The sequence below is a fragment of the Gracilinanus agilis genome, chromosome 3 (genome assembly GCF_016433145.1).
Source record: "Gracilinanus agilis isolate LMUSP501 chromosome 3, AgileGrace, whole genome shotgun sequence".
Lineage (NCBI taxonomy): Eukaryota > Metazoa > Chordata > Mammalia > Didelphimorphia > Didelphidae > Gracilinanus > Gracilinanus agilis.
In genome coordinates, this window is record NC_058132.1 from 169,792,089 (window position 1) to 169,813,133 (window position 21,045).

Below are 21,045 nucleotides of genomic sequence, written 5' to 3' on the forward strand. Positions count from 1 at the left end.
TGGCATTTAACATCAGTCTCCTGGATATGCCTTTAGGCACAACAAGCAATACCAACAAGGAGGATAAAGATGGTAAAAAAAAAACAGTTGGATTGGATTAAATGTATATAGAGATCTGTTTTGGAGGAGATACAATGGTATAGATTTTAAGAACTCATTATGCTCTTGAAGATAGCTGAAGGAAGGGAAGCTATTAAAGGAATAGAATCTTGGACTTTGTTAATACTCCATAAAGATGATTAAGAAAACATTAACAAATACTGACCAGTATACCTACCCTCCAATTTATCTGAAATGTTTATGTAAATTTAGAGCATTTTCAATGATGATATTAGTAAAAGGAAAATCAGGCTTCCATGAGGAATATTCAATAATAACTCTACTATTTTCACAACCAACTGAAGGATGAAGAAAATGCAAGATCCTGCTGTGCTTTTTGTTTATTAATCATGAAAAAGCATTTAATTTTGTTGAACAAAATGTCACTTTGCAAGCTCTTTTGTACATCCAAATAAATCAAGTTTTTATGGAATAAAAAGCAAAGAAATAACTGGTGAAAAGCTAAAATGAAAAATATCAGGCATGACATAAAAGACAGAAATATACTTGCTAAAAGTGTTTGCTGGATCTGCTGTACCACAGTTACAGAGTCAAGAGATTCTTCTGATATGAATGTTTATGGATGACATTGTAGAGGTTGATTCAAATCTCAAAACACTATAGAGTCTACTGGGGAAAAAAACCCTATAACCACTCAAGAGTTTGGTTTTACAAAGGACCAAGTGGATGAAGAATGTCTACTGTACAAATAAGCAATGAGTATTAAGAGCCTTCTATGTGTCAGGCACTAAGATGGTTGCAAATCCAATCTTATGGATGTTGAAAAGTCTACTGTAATGCAAGATTGCTAGCAGAAGCTTTTTGCTTCTGCAATTTCAAGCTGTCACAGAAAGACAGTTGGAGGTATTAGAATCTTCAGAAAGTCAGTTGGAGCTTGAGGCGATAAATAGGGCTGAAGTCCAACTGACAGGGCTTTTGCCTTCTGGCTCTCGCTTTGCCTGGGGGCTTCTGTTTTTTGGGCTTGGGCTTAGCCTGTTGGCTTCGGCATTAGCCTGTGCTTGTTTTGTCTTGGGGAAATTTGGACCTATCTAATTTCTCTGGACCTCTCCCTGATCTCTCCATTACATTCCTGCTATTTCCCCTGAATTTCCCTTTGGGCTCTGGGAGGAAGGGTGGCTTGATAATCGGACATAGTGGGTTTAGATTCTGTAGGCAAGTAGGGCATCCTAAACAAGTTAACCCCAATTTAGTGATTTGATGAATACTTTACTTTAAGGGAATCAAATCTTCCTGACTTGGGAGAGCAGGCTCTCTCAGTCTAACCCCCTCCTGCGATCCTTCCCCCACCATCAGCTTTCTCCCTAGCGGCTGTTACAAAACCCTAAACCCCTCTCTCCTTCTGATTATCCCTGACATTAATAAATCCCCTTTGTTACCTACTGAAAGCCTCTGGTGAACCGTTGTATTGAAGATTAAGGCAAGGGCTGAAGAGGGAAGAATTATTTTCTTTTTGTTTCTTGAGAGAACCACAGACTTCCATCTTGGCAGGAAGTATCTATCTGAGACTTCCTGCAGCCATCAGTTTCACTGGCAGGGAGGAGCCCTTTTGTCTCCTCCCTCAAGGGACTCAGAAATTAACAAGAGAAACCCCAGCCTTGATCTAAACATTTCTCTCTGGACCAAATCCTCCTCTATCTTAGAGATACCTTCCTTGATTGAAGAACCTCAGCCTATTTCTTCAATATCCTCTGTCTCTTCCCTCGGTGAATAAACCTGTTTAAGCTGCCCTCCTGTATACTACCTGTCATTCCCTTACCTTCCTATATACCACCTCACCTCATCCTTCCCTACACCTATATCCCTTTTATCCATCCTCACTACCTAAATTGCTTGAAACCTGTTAGATTACCTATTTCTTTATAACACTACTCACAACAAGTTTGCATTATAAACAGGAGAGATAGCAAGAACATATGAAATTCTATTTGTGACCTATAAAGATCATTCTTTAGTATTTATATTTGGGATAATACAGATGGACAATGATTTAGATCTAGAGTTAAACAGGAGGAATAAGGTGGTCTGGATTGCCTTTGAGAAACCACAAAACTCTTTTAATGAATCCATGCAAACATTCCCTTTAATATCAACATTCTACCACTGTTACTGTATAAAAGCTATATTCATATTATAACAGTCTATGATTAATTAAAATAAGTATTAAAAGAGTACAACAGATTGGTGCAAGAAAGTTGCAACATATAGCCAACAAGGAACTTTAAAAATAGACATAAATCACATCATCGGGAAAATGCATAATAGGACGAAAACAGAGGCTGGACATGTGGCAAAGTTGAAGAAGGATGATGGGTACACAACCAGAGTGCTCCAGTGATGCCCTAGTCTGTACCCTTAGAGGGATATCTCTAGTACATGAAGAGGACTACTTGTGGCTAAAATATTGGGGGACATAAATAGTAGTCACACAGAACAGGCAAATATGAGTCCACATAATTGAAGGGCATTTGTCAGAGATTAAGCATTTAAATATTAGTTATTAACATGGCCTTCCCAATATCTCTCTTCCCAATGGGTAACTTTTTTGGATGCTACAAATGCTCAAAGCAGCTCTTGCAATAAGTAGAAACAGTGGCTAGGGGCTATGGTATATGTGTCACATGTAAAAGAATCACCACATCTGAGACCCATTTCTTCCATCCCCTTATGGCTATCAATTAGTGAAGCTATTCAAAGTCCACTTGGGGCAGGTAGGTGGTGCAGTGGATAGAGCACCTGGAGTCAGGAAGACCTGAGTTCAAATCTAGCCTGACATCTACCAGCTATGTGTCCTTGGGCAAGTCACTTAACCCTGTTTACCTCAGTTTCCTCATCTATAAAATGAGCCAGAGAAGGAAATGACAGAGATCCTGAAGTGGTTTGCCAAGAAAACACCAAATGGTATCATGAAGAGTCATACATGTCTGAACAACAACAAAATTACACAATGATTATAACGATGATGATAGCTAACATTTATATGAGGCTTACTATGTGCCAGGTGGTTTCTAATTATCTTATTTGACCTACCTCACAACAGCCTTGGGAAGTGGGTGTTATTATCCTCATTTGTAAAATGAGGAAACTGAGGCAGATAAAGATTAAGTGTGACTTGGTCACAGGATCATACAGCTCATAAGTCTCTGAGCAAAGATTTGAACTCAAGTCTTCCTGACTTGTTATTTTAGCTATTGCATCACCTGGATGCCCTAATTGAAAGCCTAAGCTGCATGTTTTTGTATCTGCTCAGAGTGGTCTAGGGTCTCAGGAAAAAAAATGAACCCATGAATTTCAGATATAAAAATCTATGACCTCAGCATAACAAATATGGACAGAGGAAATTATCAGGGTGATAATCTGTCCATCTGATTTCCAGCCTCCTGGTATGAGATGGTGAGATGGCTTTCCCCTGTTTTATTTTTATATTTTAATGAATAATGGAACCAGTTTGGACTGGAACATTTTACTACCATTTAGACAAATGATGATGATGATAACTGACATTTATGTAGTGTTTGCAAAAACTTTATATACATAATGTTATTTATGCCTTGCTGCAACCCTGTGTAAAGTATAAATTCCAAAAATACCTTCCCCTTTTTACAGATGTAAAAGTTGAGTCTTGGACAAGTGTAGAGAGCCAATTGGAGAAATAGGGTCATGATAGGGCCTGTTATCTGGATTCCCTACATGACCAATCCAGGCTGAGGCAGTCTTTGTGTTTGGTCCTGGTCACCTGAGCCCTGAAAAGCTCTGGTACCAGCAGGTTGGTTAATCCAAAAACAACTTGACCTCCTCCAAGAGGCTATTGGGAGTCATTTAGAGAAATAGTCTGTAACAGATATTTTTATCTGGATCCCATTACAAAATCGTTGTCAAGTAAAACTGTGTGTATGATTTTTTTCTGCACTGAATGTCAGGTAGCAGATCGAATGGGCCATCTTAGGTAAAAATCTGAGACTCCTCTTTTGACTCATTTTCAGATCCCCAAATTTTCTCAATATTCTTATTGGAAAGCTTTGAGTCCTTAGCAGACCAGAAGCTACTGAGTTAACAATTTCTCTTCTTGATAATTAAGAAGCCTGAACTCTAAAAAATATAGTCAAGACCAGACACAAAGATAGAGATAAGACTTTATCTGACCAGGTACAATCCTGTAAATCAAGGCAGAACGCAATTAGTAAAAATCTCTATGAAATATGTTTCTGTTCCCAGAATTAACCCCCTACTAATTGGTGGTTAACTCCGTCAAGGACGGTCCCAAGCCCGGCTGAAAAAGGAGGAGAGTTGGGCGCGAGGCTAGCAACCTCACCTGGTAAAAATCTTACTTGCTAAAGAAACTGCAACCTCATTAAACCAACAAAACCAACGATCTCCTAGTCTGGAAGATTGCTCTCCAACAGAGTCCATGATGCGTGCTGGCAAAAGCCAACAAACTCCAGGTCTTTGACGGGTGCCTGCGTCACATCTTGGACATCGGATGGCAGACCTGGCGGAGATATGCCGAGAACGAGACAGGGACCGTCGGAGTGATATGGGCCCAGTTGGGGGAAGTTGCCCAGAACAGAGTCCATTGGCATGAGATGGTTGCGGCCCTATGCTCCTCTGGGAGTCAATAGGAATAATAATAATAATAATTGGTGGTTGGAATTTGGACCTTGTCCCTGTACCTATCTCTCTACTTTTTAGACTTTAATGGGTTGTGTATGATTTGTAGCCCCTTCACAGCTGTGATTCTTTCTCTGTGTTCTTTGTTTGAAACCAGTATATAAATAAACTCTAAACTCCATAGCAGTTGGAGCAGCTATGGACTAACCACTAGTCTGGCTGTTCTCCGTTTCTCTTTCCTGTCTTCTTAATCTGACACCACTAAATGCCACTCAGGACCCCCCAAAATATATAGAGCTGGCTCTCTATAGACAAGTTATTCCCACAATTATAAAGCTAATAGAAATCAAAGGCTGCAATTGAACCTCTGTCTTCCTGACTTTCTAATCCAGAATTCTATCCATAGCACCATACTGTCTTTTTTCCCATGTGGAATTTGGGTATTAGCTTTCAGCCTAAAGATAAGCTTTGAGAGGTGTAGAAGATAGGTTTTCTCATGCCACAAATATAGTATTAAACCATTCACTTCACTGCAGACACCAGTTCTTGAGGAAAAGAAAGCAAGAGTCTGCTTTAGCCTAATAAACTTTGCTTGAGGAAAGCAGTTCAATGTTGACAGCTGAGAGAAAACAATCACTTATTTGTGATTTTGAATTTCTCCTGGAGGATGAATTTAGCAACTAGTGCAAAGGCATGAGCTTGTCAAACCATAATCACATTCTGGGTAGGTAAGAGAAAGTCTTTGGAGCATCTGATCTGCTAATAGCATCCCTCTAGCACCACTGAGCAGAGGATAAGTATCCAGACCTCTCATTATAATTATGTCATATTATAGGTAGTTTGGGTAGCAGAATGATAGAAATAATCATCTCTGTCTCCCCCACAAATCAAGCTCAAGAACTATATTTTTCTTGTTGTGGGCAGAAATTATGCATTGTTGTTATATGTTGGAATTACTGTTCTAATTCAGTCCTTTCAGTCATGTCTAATTCTCCGTGACCCCATTTGGGGTTTTCTTGTCAAAAATATTGGAGGGATTTGTCATTTCCTTTTACAGCTTATTTTATAGATAAGGAAACAAAGGCATGAAAGGTTAAATGACTTACCCAAGGTCACCCAGATGAGTCTTCCTGACTTTAGACCCACACTCTATGAACTACACCACCTAGTTGTCAAATGAGGATACCTGTACAACCTGCCTTATAGTGATATCATGAGAAATTATTCAGTTGTTTCTCAGTCATGTCTGACTCTTCATGACCCCATTTGGGGTTTTCTCAGCAAAGCTTCTAATTAGCCATTTTCTCCTCTAACTCATTTTAAACATGAGGAAACTGAGGCAAAAATGGTTAAATACCTTGTCCAGGGTTATATAGATAGTGAGTGTCTGAGGTCAGATTTGAACTCAGGAAGATGAGTCTTCTGACTCTAACCCAGCACTCTTATTCATTGCACCACTTATTGGAATATTACTAATCTATCATTGTAATAATAAATCACTGTGAGAGGAGAAAATCTTAGAATGAGTCATTACTTCATATACACAAAGAATTTTAAAACTGGTTGGGACCTCAGGGCTACTTTGGAACCTTGGACAACTTCTTTTATTCTTATGGATCTCACATTCATCATCTGTAAAATGATGCAATTAGACTATATGACCTTTAATGTCCCTTTGAGTGCTCAGGTTCTACCTCCTTTATAAATGTGGAGTCAAAAGTCCATACAAATGAATTGAGTTTCTAGAATCACATCTGGTAAGCAGCAGAGCTAAAATAAGAACCCAGGAGTCTTGATACCCAACTTAACTTTTCCTATCCTACCACCTGAACATTTGTCTGTTTTCCTATAAGATTGCAAGCACTCTGAAACTTCCATTTGAAATTTAAATTTATTATTTAAATATTAATTTTCTCTTATCTCTTCCTCCCTCTCAACCCTTGCCCCTAGCCACTAAGAAAAGCAAGAGAAAAGATGCAATGTATGTATGTACATATATATACACATATACATATATATATATTCAAGCATAACTAATTCCCATATTGATCATGTCTAAAAATTTGTGCCTCTTTCTGCATATTTAGTCTATCACCTCTGTTATAAAAATAAATGTAGATGTGTTGTAGATGGAGAGAGAGAGTAACCCTAACTGGATACTACCACTGGTAATTGTGTGACCACAGTGATAGCCCAGATAGGTGGCTAGGGCAAGATCAACTGAGGCTTGCCCTAATTAGATGATATAACACCTCCCTCCTTTATAACAGTGCCCAGGCAGGATCCTTCAGGTCAATGGATGATATCCCTTCAGGTCCCACCTGGGGTTGATTGATAGGTATAATGGGCTCTATTAGCTTGGTAATGGTCTGTCTCTGACTGTGTATCTCCCTTCCCAGAGAAGCTATAAATAACCACTTCAGGAAGGTACTTTAAAAGGCTTTGACTGTATTTAACAAAGATGGGGTATTGGGATTGGATAGAGGGATTGGGAAACCCTATCTACTTGGGTGATGATAAACCCTCAGATCTGTAGACAAGTATTGAGTCAGGATGGTTAGCTCCTCTGGTCCAGCCTGGCCACAGCCAAACCAGAGTAGGCAAACTGCTGCTTGATGTTTCAGCTTCTTTTCCTTGCTAGAAGATGTGCCTAACCAGTCTTCAGGATATCCACCCCTTTACACCCACTTCTTCTTCTCCTGCCCACTTCCTGGATCCCTCCCGGGCCCTGGGAAACCTAGATAACTAAGATGATTGATTTCCTAATATCTAGGGGCAGTAGAATCAGAAGATGATGGTCTGGGTACAGGTTGATGATGTTATCAGAAACAAGACAGGAGGAGGATCTTGCAAGATTGAGCCCAGCAAGTCTTAATCCCGAAAGACCAGGATCCATAGATCTCCAGTCCAAGGGAAGGAAAGGAACCAAAAGTCAGGGCTGCCAGGATATTTATACCACCCTGGGCCAATCGCTCTCTCCCCTGTCCTCACGGCCCTCTGGGAACATTCTGATATCCAATGGACCCACCTGTCAATCAACAGTGTGGATTTCTGGCTCCCAGGGTTTCAATATAACACCTCTCTGCAAGGAGGAGGAGAATATTTTTCATCATTTATCCTCTGGAATAATAGCTGATCATTTCATGGATCAGAATTTTTAACTCTTTCAAAGGAAATTCTTTACAATGTTGGAATTGTATAAATTGCTTTCTTCTCATTTCACTCTGTGTCAGTAGATGCTAGCCTTCCCAGTTTTCTCTGCAATGCTTCCTTTCTTCATTTACCCTTAGTATTCCATTACATTCTGAACTTTTCTATGGTTTGTGAACTATGAAAAATGATCTATGAACTTGAGGACTCAGCAAAATAAATGGAACTAACATCAGGTCTGAATAAGTGTGAAATATTACTTAGACCCAATGAGCATTGAACTTACCTATTCTTCAGATGGATTGAAAACCAAGGTCCTTTTCTCTCTGCTTACCATAGAAATTTTTAAAAATCCTCTAAACCTGTAATTTGGTAGGAGGTGTCAGAGGACGTGCCAGTTTCAATACTGGGAAAGACAATCTTTTCTAGACAATGTCTTCCCTTGGGGCCAGCTTTTCTCATTTAAACTGTGATAGCCATTTAGAGCCATATGAACTGATCCTAGATGGGATGTTTGAGCTAAAGGAGGAAGAACACTTCTTCACTTTAAGAGGAGAATCTACCTTAAATCTACCTAAGCATCACTCTAGATTGTTGACTTGGATACAGAGTTTAGAAGTGAAAATAAGTTTTTAATTATCAGCTCATGGAGAATTATTTGAAAATATTTCAATGGTTTTGTAAGTAAAAGTTTTTGTATACCCTCTCATTATTCCATAATAAATCATTTGATCCAAGGACATTTTAATGAAATTAATTCAACAATTTTATCCAAAAAGGAAATGGATTCATTAAGAAGTCTTGAGAGATGAACCTCAAGTTGGTTCTTAATGATCCGTTCTTCCCAAGAGGCCATCCTTTAATTATATGAGCTCTGGAATTTTGTTAGGAAAGAGATATCAAGATCATGTATCCCCCTAAGTCTTCTCTTCTCTAGGCTAAATAGCTCTCTTTTCTTTAACCATTTTTTCATGTAGCATGCTTTCAAATTTTCTCACCATCCTAGTTAACTTCCTCTTAGCACATACTAGTTTTCCAAAATGGGGTAACCAGAGCTGAACAGAATATTCCAGATGTGATCTCACCAGGATCAAATCTAATAAGAACTATCCTCTCCTTTGCTTTAGTCATTATATTTTATTCTCTTTTTAAAAAAGAATGATATAATTGTGTGACATTTTAAACATTTCTATTTTAAACTTGAAAACACCACAAAACATAGATATAAGGATTACTTATGAAAATTTGAATTTCCATCATTAAATTCATTGGCTTTTTTGAATGTATATATTAACTTCAGCATGTTTGTTCCAAAATGGACTCATTTGTTGGTGTTTCTCTTTAAATGCCCTTCTGTTTTATGTTTTGCATTTTGCTAAAAAAAAAAAAAACTTCAGTGATGTTATCTTTCTTTTTGTTTTATCAGTTGCCCGAACTCTTCCAACCTAATTCTTCCACCACCTAAGATTTTTGTTTCTTATAAAATCCTCTTATTTAAGAAATCAGCATAAAATAAGTTAAATCTATGCATTGCCCAAGCCCCAAAATGTCTTATTCTTCATCTCTGGACCATCACCTCTATGTTAAGAGAAGTTATTCATTTCTTTCATCATGCTTCTTAAGGCTTTTAAATCTATTTTCCTTTCCAGTATTATTGGTCATTGTAGAAGCAAACTGGTACTGCTCACTTTGCCATGTATCTATCAGGCCATGTAAGTATTCTTAGACTTCTCTGAATCTGTCTCTTCGACATTTTTATAGTGTAATAATATCCCATTACATCCAAATGGTATTTGTTCAGTCATTTTCCAAATTATGGGGAATCTTTAACTTCCAGCTTATTCTATAACATCAAAAAGTGCTCCCATGAATATTTTTATTCATAAATATCCTTTCTCTTTTTATCTTTGGGGAAAATATATATTCATATATGTCTTTCTCTTATATTCTTAATAATGGTATTGCTTGGTCAAATGTTATATGCCTAGTTTAAGTCCAAATTGCTCTCCAGAATGAAGGTGCCAATCCATAGATCTACCAACAGTACTATGGTGTACCTGTCAACTCATATTCTCTCCAACAATTTTACTTTTTCTAGTAATCTTTTCTAACCTTATGGATAATAGGTAGCTTCAGAGTTGTATTACATTGCATTTTCCTTATTTTTTAAAATGTAGTTGTTGATCACTTCTTTTTATTCTTTTGATAACTGCTTGCTCCTATCTTTTTAAGCATATATCAATAGAAGGTTGAATCTTGTTCCTACATTTCTGATGCGATTCCCTTTGCTTATTTGTATTTTTTTTTTTGGATAACAAACCTTAATCAGAAATTTTTGCAATCAATTTTTTCTTTCTAAGTTTAGTGCATTTATTTTGTTTGTGTAAAAGTTTTTCAATTTTTTAATCAAAACTATCTGTGACCTTCTCTATCAGTTGTTTGCTCCATAACTCTTCCTTTATCCATTATTGTAAAACATATCTCCTTCCTTCCTCCTCTACTTTTTTTTAATTTTAAACCCTTAACTTCTGTGTATTGACTTATAGGTGGAAGAGTGGTAAGGGTAAGCAATGGGGGTCAAGTGACTTGCCCAGGGTCACACAACTGGGAAGTGTCAGAGGCCGGATTTGAACCTAGGACCTCCCGTCTCTAGGCCTGGCTCTCAATGAACTGAGCTACCCAGCTGCCCCATCCTCTACTTTTTTTTTATGCTTATGGCCTTTTATGTCTAAGCCATAAATCTATTTTGAGGTCATTGATGTTGTTTTGTGTGAGATACTAGTCTGAACCTATTTTCTGTTTTCTAGTTTTCCCAGCAGTTATTGTCAAATCCAGTAGGGCCCTATATCTGACCAAGGGTCCAAGATCTACCATGGATATTTGAAACCATGGATATAAATTAATGCCTGCTAATTCCCAAATATATGTGCTTTCTCTCCTTACTCCTTCCCCTTGGCTTAGTGTTATATGACCCACAAAGTGCTCCCCCTCCCAAAGTAAAGTGAAAGCAGAAGAAGAGACCATAAACCTCTGCCAAAGGCAGATTTCTAATGTTTTGTATGTTGACTTCCAGAGCTTGAAGTTGGCCATGGATAACAAACTATGGAAATGTGTAACAATGAGGCAAGCCCTGACATTTTCGGAAAAACTGCCATAGAATGTTGGAGGAAGAAGAGCCCAAGTGACCATTGGAAGAGCAGAGACTTCTGGGAGAGGAAAACCTGACTAGGGTTTGTTTTTTTTTTGGGGGGGGGGGTTGGAGCTGGAGAGTAAGGATATGAAATCTAGCTCTGAGATACTCTGAAGTGGTCATCAGGTTTTTCCTGTCCTGAATAGCAGACCTACACCCATGACATCTTGTCTTCCCGGCATTCACTCCTATCATCAACAGAGATTTACTGAGTTTAGGGTTACTGGACTTCCTTTGGGGGGAGCCATTCCCTGAACCCCACTTGCCTTGAGCCTGGCCCAGCAGTATCCCACCTGGACTTATAGCAACTATAGCTTATAGGAATATTATTAATGGGGTTTGGGAAGGAGAAGCTCTGGTTGAGGGACACCTTGACTCACCTTTGGGTCTGAGGATTGGTGGAGACTTGTCAGAGTGACAGACCTTGGCTTAGGGATACCTATACCCCTTTTCCTGCTGATACCCCACTTTCATTCCCCCCCTACCCCTATTGTTCCTGATTAAACACCCAAGTACCTTCAAGATCAGATCTGTGTTGGTTCTATCTGAGGGAGACTTACTGGGAGGGAGTGAAACAGCATAGGAAGGCTGATCTCCATTTTGAGCCTGCCCCTTCTGTTGTGAGCAAGGAGGAGTTTCTGTGTTCCCCGACTTGCACCATCATCCAATCGGGGTATAGTCTCCTTGAGGGGATGTCATTTCTTCAACCCCTCAATGGTGGCATGCCTTTCCAGGATTCCCCTCTTCCCAAGGGGACATCATTTTTGTCTCCTAGTAATAGGGGTAGCAGTGAAGGAGGGGACTTCCATCCTTCTCCAACTTGTTCTTAACTACATCCCCTTCCTCCTAACACACACCCCCTTTTACAAATGGAAACCATGGATAAGGGGGTCATACTACAATAAATTCTTGCCTTACCTGGAATAACTGAACACTATGCTTTTATGTTTGCTTCTAGATTCTGTGCTCCTAATCTTTCCTACTGATCAATTTTTGAAATTGAATACCAAGTAGTTTTTATGATTATTATTTTGTTTTTTGTTTGAGAACTAGTATTGCTAAGCCCCTCTTCCTTCTCACTCCCCAACCCCATTATTTGTCTTGGGATTCTTGATCTTTTGTTGGCCCATGTAAACTTGTTCTGATGTTTCTTGCCCTATTAAGTAACTCTTTGGTAAAGGTGCCATTTCATAAAGATAACTATAAAGTCTTATGCTTAATAAAATCAACTTAAACATATAGTATGGGGGAAAAGTGCTAAGAAATAATTTATATTAAAGTTCTAGGGGATTCTTACTAAAAGTTCAATATGAAATAGCAGTATGATATGGCAGCCAAAAGACATACTGAGATCTTATTCTCTATTAATGGAAGTATAGAATCCAGAGTTCAGAAATTCTGCTATACTTTGTTCTGAATGACCATATTGAATGAATTAATGAATGAAATATGAATGAAAGCATTTATTAAGTGCTTACTATTTGGAAAGCACTGTGCTAGGCTTTGCAGATACAGAGAGAAAATCAAGGTAGTCCCTAATTTTAAGGAGCCCATATTCTAATAAGGACAGAAAAACATATGGAAGATCTCAGATGAAAGTCAAATGGAAAGGGCAAAAGTCCTTAGGGTACAACAGCAAAGCAGATGGCAAGGCATCCAATGTAATTGCTAATAAAATTATATCTGTTTCTGATGTTGAACTATCCAACTATGCAAGGTCTCTGACAAAAATCTTCTCTGGGTCCTCAACAGATGTGGATGCAGTACCTGTAGGAGCAAATATCTATCAGGTTGCATCTCCACGGGAATTGCTTCTCAAAGAGATAATTCCAAGACATCAGATTAAAAAACTGCTATTTCCAGGGCTCTTGGGCTATGTGCTGCCTCTGTTAGGGGCTGAGTAATCTTGTTAGCAGAGGTGGCTTGACAATTGTCTCTGCCTCATGGTGCCTTACTGCTTCAACTAGGCTGACTTGTCTCCGCAATAAGTGATAGCTGGTTGGGAGTCAGTGGGGATATCTGGTCCCTTCTCTACAAAAACCACTTCCCCAGAGGGTGGCTATGATAGTTGGCTTGAAAATAGGGACCAGTGGTCTGAGAGATACTGCTACTCTAAGAGTTTTTATGTTTAGCTCTCTATTGGTGGCAGTTATTAAAGACTAAAGATAGAGTCTCAGACTTTAATGAAATAAATTGGTGCTAATATTTTTTATCAATTATTTTCTAGTTGCCCTCAAGTTGCTGGATCTTTCTGGCTCAGGTTAGTATAATCCAACTGCCTATTCATCCATCCACACCTTTAGAACCTCATTCTGCAAGCTTTATTTTCAAAAGGGTATTGAAGTGTTGGAGTATGTTTAGAAGAGTCTAATTAGAATGATGAGGGAACTTGAAACTATTCCTAATAAAGACTAGTTGAACTAATAGTTATGTTTAACCTGCATTTGAGAAAACTTATTGGGACACAAGATATTCAACTATTTGAGTGATTTCATTGCAAAAGAGGAAGGAAAGGAGTCAAGTATTTATTACATGTCTACAATATGCAAAGTATTTTATAAATGCTATCTTACTTAATTTACACAATAACCTTGAGTAGTAAGTGTTAGTTTTTACTCTAATTTTACAGTGAGGTAGACAGAAGTTAAATGATTTGCCCAGGGTAGTACAAACTAGTAAGTATCTGAGACTAGACATGAATTCAGATCTTCTTGACTCCAGGCTCAGTGCTCTATCCATTGTGCAACCTCACTACCTTATTATTCTTGGCCCTAGAGGGCAGAACTAGAACTAGAAGCCATGGAAAGTGCAGAAAGGTTTCAATTCAACGTATAAAAACATTTCCTAACAATGAGAACTGCCCAAAAGTAATGGACTGCCTTAAGATGGAATATAGTTCTCTCTCACTAGAGGTCTGTAGGTGGAAGCTAGATGATGACTTGCTGGAGATGTAGTTGGGAGACATGGATCCCTTGCAATTATAATCACTTAATTTTATGATTCTGCCCTGGTAGGGTTATTCTGTGTTTGTGTTAAAGGCTAATGCTGTTTTGCCAAATATTTTCTTTTCTAAATTATTCTAATATTGATATTCTTGTGAGCAGGCTTTTGGTCTGAATTTGGATCCAGTGAAGGGTATATGACAAGAACCAGCTGGGTTTCTTGAACTTCTGTTTTTCTCTTCCCCGTTGATACTTTTTCCTCCAATATAATTTCATCTCACCATAGGTAGCAGCTAATATTTTTGACTATTGTGAAAAAATCCTTTCTATATAAGAGTGCATCAACCTGGAATGCTAAAAGCAATCAGCTTTTAGCTCATACATGTTTATCACAGACAAAGATTGCTTCCTGCAATGATCGAAGTAAAAACTTTTCTGTACTTGTATGGAATTGGGAAACTGGGCTGGATTAAACATTTGAATAAACAACTGGTCTTTTTCTCTTTCTAGAGTCAAGGACATGGGGAACAATATGAAGCCATTCTCACACCATGTGTTAGTAATCTCTCAGCTTCATTTTCCTTATCTATAAAATCACAGAATCTCAAGAGTGGAACTAAGCTTTGGCCCAACTCAGACCTGGACAAGAATCAAACAAGTGCCCATGTGCCAAGGACTATGCTCAGTAAAGGATATACAAAGACAAAAAGAGAAACAGTGTAAGCTTTAAGAAGCTTACATTCTTTCTAGGGAAACAACAAACATAAAGTACAAAATACATGCAAAGTAAATTCAATATAATTGTGTGCATGTTGGGAAATTAGTAGGTGGAGACAACTTCTGTTAGAAATTAGCCAGCCTCTCTTTGAAAACACCCAATAAGGAAAGCATCCAATTTTTCAAGGCTACCTGATTCACTCTTGGATAGCCATAACCTTTAGGAAGTATTTCTTGACATCAAACTTAAAATTGATTCTTTTTAATGTCTAATTATTCATGGTTCTGCCTTCTGGTGCAGAATATAAGTCTATTCCTACCTCCTCCACTGAATAGACCTTAATATACTTCAAGACAAGAGTCTGCGTGGAGTTTGGAAGACCTTGTTCAAATGTGACCTCAGACACTTCCTAGCTGTGTGACTCTGGGCAAGTCACTTAACACCAATTGCCTAGCTCTTACCACTCTGCCACCTTGGAACTGATTTTAAGACAGAAGTTCTTATATCTTCCCCTAAGTCTTTTCTTTGTCTCCTTCAACCAATCCTTGTGTATATGAATCTGAAGTTCTTTATTACCATGATTACCTTCCTTTAGACACCTTATGATCAACCTTAGGATTACAGATTTAGCACTGGGAGAGATTGTAGTAATTAGTCCAATCTCCCTTTTCTCTGAACTGAACTGAAGCCCAGAGGAATTAAGTTATTGATTCAATGTCACACAGGTGGCAAGTAGCAGAGCTGGAATTTTTAAACCCACATCTGACTACAAATTCATTACTCTTTTCCACTGCCTCTGTCCCATGGAGATAAGAAACAATAGTTCACTCATCAGGACTTTGCTAGATCTTTAGTTCCTGGATCTGCCAGCAAATTCTGTGAGCTCCTTGAGGGTAAGAACAGGGTAAGAACTATTTCTGCATTTCTTTTGTATTCCCAGCACTTGGTAACTGCTTAATAAAATACTTTTTGACTGACTTCTGGAGGTTGTTCTCCTAAAAATAGCCTAACATTTATATAGTGCTTACTATGTGTCAAAAATTGCTTTGTGTTTTACAATTAGTATCCCACTTGATAAATCTCACAATAGCTCCAGGAGAGAGATGCTAGTATTATCTCCATTTTACAGATGAGGAAACTGACTTTGTCCAAGATCACACAGTTAGTAAATGGCTGAGGCTGAATTTGAACTTATATTCCTGACTGTATGCCTGGCATTCCAATGCCATCTTCAATATTCCTTAACCTGAGAAAAAGAAGGAATAGAAACAACAGAGACATAAGCTACAGCAGGACTCTGTATTCAAGGAACCTGAGTGGGCTGAGTAGGCCACTGGTTGTCTCCCCACGCAGAGGCTTGAACCTCTTATTGTTTCTATTACTACCAAGGTCAGCTGGTACCTTTTCAATTTCTATCTAGTTCAAATTGAGCAGCCAATCATCAGGCTCCTTTTTGAAACACAGCCACAAAATACATGCACATTTTCTGAAGAATAGAGTAGTGCCTGCCATTACACTTGCCTGGAAACAGACTCACTTCCCATGTGGATACATGGGGAAATTATCAGAGCAGCAGCAGACGAAACACCATACGTGATTGAAGGATGGAACTCCGATTGGCCAGTGACCTGTTACATCAGCATGGATTTTTAGATTGTAAATTATCCTTCCTTTTATACACAAGTATTTCCCAAGTGACATAAGTCCACCCAGAAAGAACTGGAGAGTTGGGTAGCAGTAGGGGTGAGGAGGCAGGAAGCCTCTTTTGATATAGGACTAGATAGTTCTCCATTGGCCTTAAACATGGAGAATTAAATCCTTGAGATGATGAGAATAATAGAAACTAGCATTTATATAGCATTCAGGTTTGAAAAGTGCATTATACATATACACACTAATTTAATTTGGTACAATAGCTCTGCAAGGTAGCTCCTATTATTATTTCTATTTTGCAGACAAAGAAACAAAGACTTTCAGAGATCATGACTTAAGGTCACCCAGATCTTAAGATTGAGAGGAGATTTGAACCCAGATTTTCTACAGAAAAACCCTGAAGTCAATGGTAACTGTGGACAGTGGTGGCACTAACACTGAAATTAGAGAAGATCCTCTCTTGTCCCTTAGCAATAGCCCTAAGGGCTCTAATACTTTAGTTCAAATCCCAGTAAAATGTCAGGGAAGAGAAGACTACTTCCCCAACAACTATTAATTCTTTACAGCTTGAGATAGTATCTTCTTTGACATCCTTGATACCTATGAGCCTTTCCTGAGGGAAACTCTGCCTCTTCATACTTATGTCTCCTTTAGGGCTATAGATATTTCCTCTTTCTTTTTCCTCTCTCTCTCTCTCTCTCTCTCTCTCTCTCTCTCTCTCTCTCTCTCTCTGTTCTACTTGGATTCCTGATAGAAGTGTCTCCCTTCTCCTCCCACCTCTTGTTTGACCCACTTGAACTTGGATTTGTCTCACTTGGTATAGGGAAGTTTCTTCCCTTTCTTTCTGGTACTCAACTTAGGATCAGATGAGCATTCTATCATTCTGTCAGTACTGCCCAGTAATGGAGATGTGACTTGGTCCTAGGACTGCATTTTTTGGCCTCTATTGTCTTGTTGTATGTGAGGAAATAATATGAGTGAGACTTCTGTCATCACTGAAGGAATGAGAGCTGGCCAGGCTTTGGTGAGAAGAGCAGACCACCAACTAAGCATAGCCTGGGACAATAACTAGAGAAAGTAGATGATGGGATTTGGTCTGTTGAGGGCCATGCTTAAGGGGAAAGGGATACTAGGATTATTCTTAGAGAATGCAGTTGAGCAAACAACAAGAATAAAATGAGGTTAACACAAACAGGAAGGTTAGCCTTGATAGGGAAAAGACCTCACAAATAATCCTGAAAGGTCTGAAGGGAAAAGAACATTCTTAATTCCTTACTTTGGTTACTATGGGGGAAAAGGTGTATATACTAACCATGTATCATAAGCCTTAATATATTTTACTTTTTAGTCTTAAATTTTAATTTAAATTGTTCATTATTTTCTTTTTATTTAATTATCCTTGCCTGGCTAGAATCTTTTTGTTTAGTTATCACTGCACAATGCTAGCACCTAATAAGTGCTCAATTTTTCCCTTCCTTCCCTGACCTCTCAACTTTGATCTTCCTCTCTTATTGCCGTGATCAGAATGCCTCACATTCAGTGTGAAGTGCTTGGTCCCTGGAGCTTCTGGCCGTAGCCACAGAAACTACTGAATGCACCATGAACTGCGTGAGACAAGAACGATTTAGCAATGTCACCCACCCAGTCATCATTATCCCTCCTTGCTCTTCTCCTTTCCAATCCTTAATTTTCTTCTTTCAAGTCCTCCTCCTGCATACTCTTCTTCTCCCCACCCCCAGTGAGCCCAGGAAGGCCAGTAGTGCTTAGCTAAGAGGGAGTGAGAGTGCGTGGGGAGGGTGAAGCTCATTATAAACCCTCCTCAGGCCAGGAGGGGGCCAGACAGAGTAGGGAGGCGGGTGATTTGGTCGAGAGCCAAAAGAGCCAGAGTCAGGGACAAAACTAAAGCTAGAGCCAGGGCCAGAGAGGTGGGCTGAGTAGAAAGTGGTCGGAGTCTCCGTTCCTGGGCGTGTGTCCAATCACCTGCTACTGTTCTTGTGTGGTCCATGCTTCGCTGGAGGCAGGAGCCGGGACAGCAGCGGACTGGGGAAACAGACCTCCGAATGTTAGAGAATGGCTCTTTCCACAATTGCTGTGAGTTGGCTGGACCTGGCAGCAATTTCAATTGGGAGAAGGAGTCTGGGGATGGGACACAGCCAGCAGAAGACTCCCGGCCCTTTTGGGTAGCTGCGGCTCTGTCCAGCGTGCTGATCATCACAACCGCTGTAGATTTAGTGGGCAACTCACTGGTGATCTTGTCAGTGTTAAGGAACCCCAAGCTCCGGAATACAGGTAAGGGGTAGTGGGAGGGGCCGTTGACACCCCACTCTTCCTCGTTCCACCCACAAATGTCCCCTCATACTTTTTTTTTTTTTTAACCTTCTGTCTTAGAATCAATACCGTATTGGTTACAAGGCAGAAGAGCAGTAAGGGCTATACTGTAGGGGTTAAGCGATTTGCCTAAGGTCTTACAGCTAGGAAGGGTCTGAGACAGATTTTAACCCAGGACCTCCTGTCTCTGGGCCTAGTTATCAATTCACGGAGCTGCCCCACACCATAGTTTTTTTTTTTTTTTTAAATCTTTCTGACATTGCTTTTGTTTTACCCAAGTTTAACCCAGAACCTAAGAATTGGGCTCAGGATTTTGCTCTATTCTAGTCCCTAAGGCATAGGAAGTGCAGCCCTTTCTATTGATTTGCTTTTCTCCACCAAGTTGAAAAGTTTTGCTTGCTCACTTTCTGAGGCTGCTGCCCCTCGGGGTGAGCTTTTGCTGAGGCATATGTTCCATAACTGAGCTCCACTTAATGCAGTTCCAGGGAGCTCTCTCTGCTAACCAGTTTCTGAGATATTCACTTGTGCTTTGTGTACTCTGTGTCTCTTGATTGCCAGTTGACCTAAGACCAAGTCAGAAAACTTTTAGTCACAGACATTGCATAAGCATATCTGGAACATATAAATAGACTGTCTACTTGGGGGGGGTTAGAGGATTATTGGAAATATTTAAAGACAAAAGAATAATTCTGCTACATATTCATGAGTCTACAATCCTGAAATTGTTCCATTTCTCACGTTCTAGACTTTCAGATTTTCCATGAACAGGATGTGGAAGGAAAAAAATTGAAAAGGGGGGAAAAACCTGGTCAATTACCCTGATTGGACTTTAAGCTTACTTAAATCATAGCCTTAGCACCTTTTGATTTAAATTGGGAGATCATGTAGTCTATCTTCACTATGATATAATTTAGAAAACTGAGACCAAGCAGAGTTAGATGCCTTGCTCAAAGTTACATGGGTGGTAAGAGGCAGATTTGGAATTTGAACCTCTGACTCTGAATTTTTCCACTTGCAACACACTGTCAGAGCTGAAATATCTTTTTTTGCAGCCTTCCTCAGGGAGCAACTCAAACATAAAAGAATTATTAAAATGGAAAAAGCCCAGCAGCAGCAGCAAGCAGCTTATAGTTTAGAAATGTTGTTCAAGAGATCTATCCCATAAGGGAGACCATTTTAGAAGTAAATGCTCTTTTCTTTGACTAGTTGGACCCAAGATTTTCATACTAGCAGAACCATTGGGAGAATTGATCTCGATCTCTTATATACATACATATCCATGTAATCAGTCAACAAACATTTATTTAAGCACTTAGTAATTCCCAGGCACTATATCTGGAAAGTGTCCTTCTTACTAAGAGCTCTTTAAAAAAAAACTCTTGTTATATACAGACTTGATTATTACCTAAATGACTTTAAAGTATTTTTAAGTTCTTATGGCTATAATAGTTTTTTTGAATAAAGTATATGTTTCCATCTTGTTCAAAGTACCATAATAATTGCTAAAAGGAAATGATATTCAAAAATTTTTCAGGAGACTTATAACTCTTTTAAAGTTATAAACTAGGAGCAAAGCATTAAGGCTTGTAAAACACTTTACATAAATAACAAGTTACATGTAGAGAGCACTTTAAATTTTACAAAGTAATTTTCCCCCAATAGCCTCCTGGAAAGGTAGTGCAGGTATTATTACTCCCATTTTGCAGATGAAGACACTGAGGTTTAGAGAAGTAAAATGATTTACTTTAAAGTCATACAACTTGTACTTTATAGATCTTGGTTTGGAATCCAAGTTTTCTCATTTCAAGTCTAGTGTTATTTTCATTATGCCACTGTCCCTATTTGTAAATGCTTATATATGATTTGTCCAGAATCACATTACTAGGAAGTATCTGAGGGAGATTTGAATTTATGAAGCCTTTTCTGACCCTAACTTTGAGGCTCTGTGTACACCTTCTCAGATTCTTCTGGGTTCCTTGCATTTGTTACTTCTAGTGCCTGGTAAAAGGTAGCTAGGTGGAACAGTGGCTAGAGTGCCAGGCCTGGAGTCAGGAAGACCTGAACTCAAATGCAGCTTTAGGCTATATGACCCTGAGCAAGTCACTTAACCTGTTGGTCTCAGTTCCTTATCTATAAAATGAGCTGGAGAAGGAAATGACAAATCACTCTAGTACCTTTGCCAAGAAAACTCCAAATGGGGTCACAAAGAATTGGACATGACTGAAATGTCTGAACAACAACAGTGTTTGGTATGATGGATTATATAAATGTAATTAAATTGCTGGCACCCTCATTTATTCTAATTCCCTTCCCCCTCTTGCATCTGCTACACTTCAGCA

At 39.0% G+C, this 21,045-nt stretch overlaps 1 protein-coding gene across 1 annotated transcript in view; it reads left to right on the forward strand.

The window, feature by feature from the left end:
- The first annotated feature begins 18,381 nt into the window (after positions 1–18,381).
- MTNR1B (melatonin receptor 1B) overlaps positions 18,382–21,045 on the forward strand; it is a 28,933-nt gene continuing 26,269 nt past the window's right edge. Inside the window, exon 1 of the mRNA XM_044668996.1 lies at positions 18,382–18,667. Coding sequence (XP_044524931.1) covers positions 18,382–18,667 — 286 coding nt within the window. The remainder of the gene's footprint in view (positions 18,668–21,045) is intronic.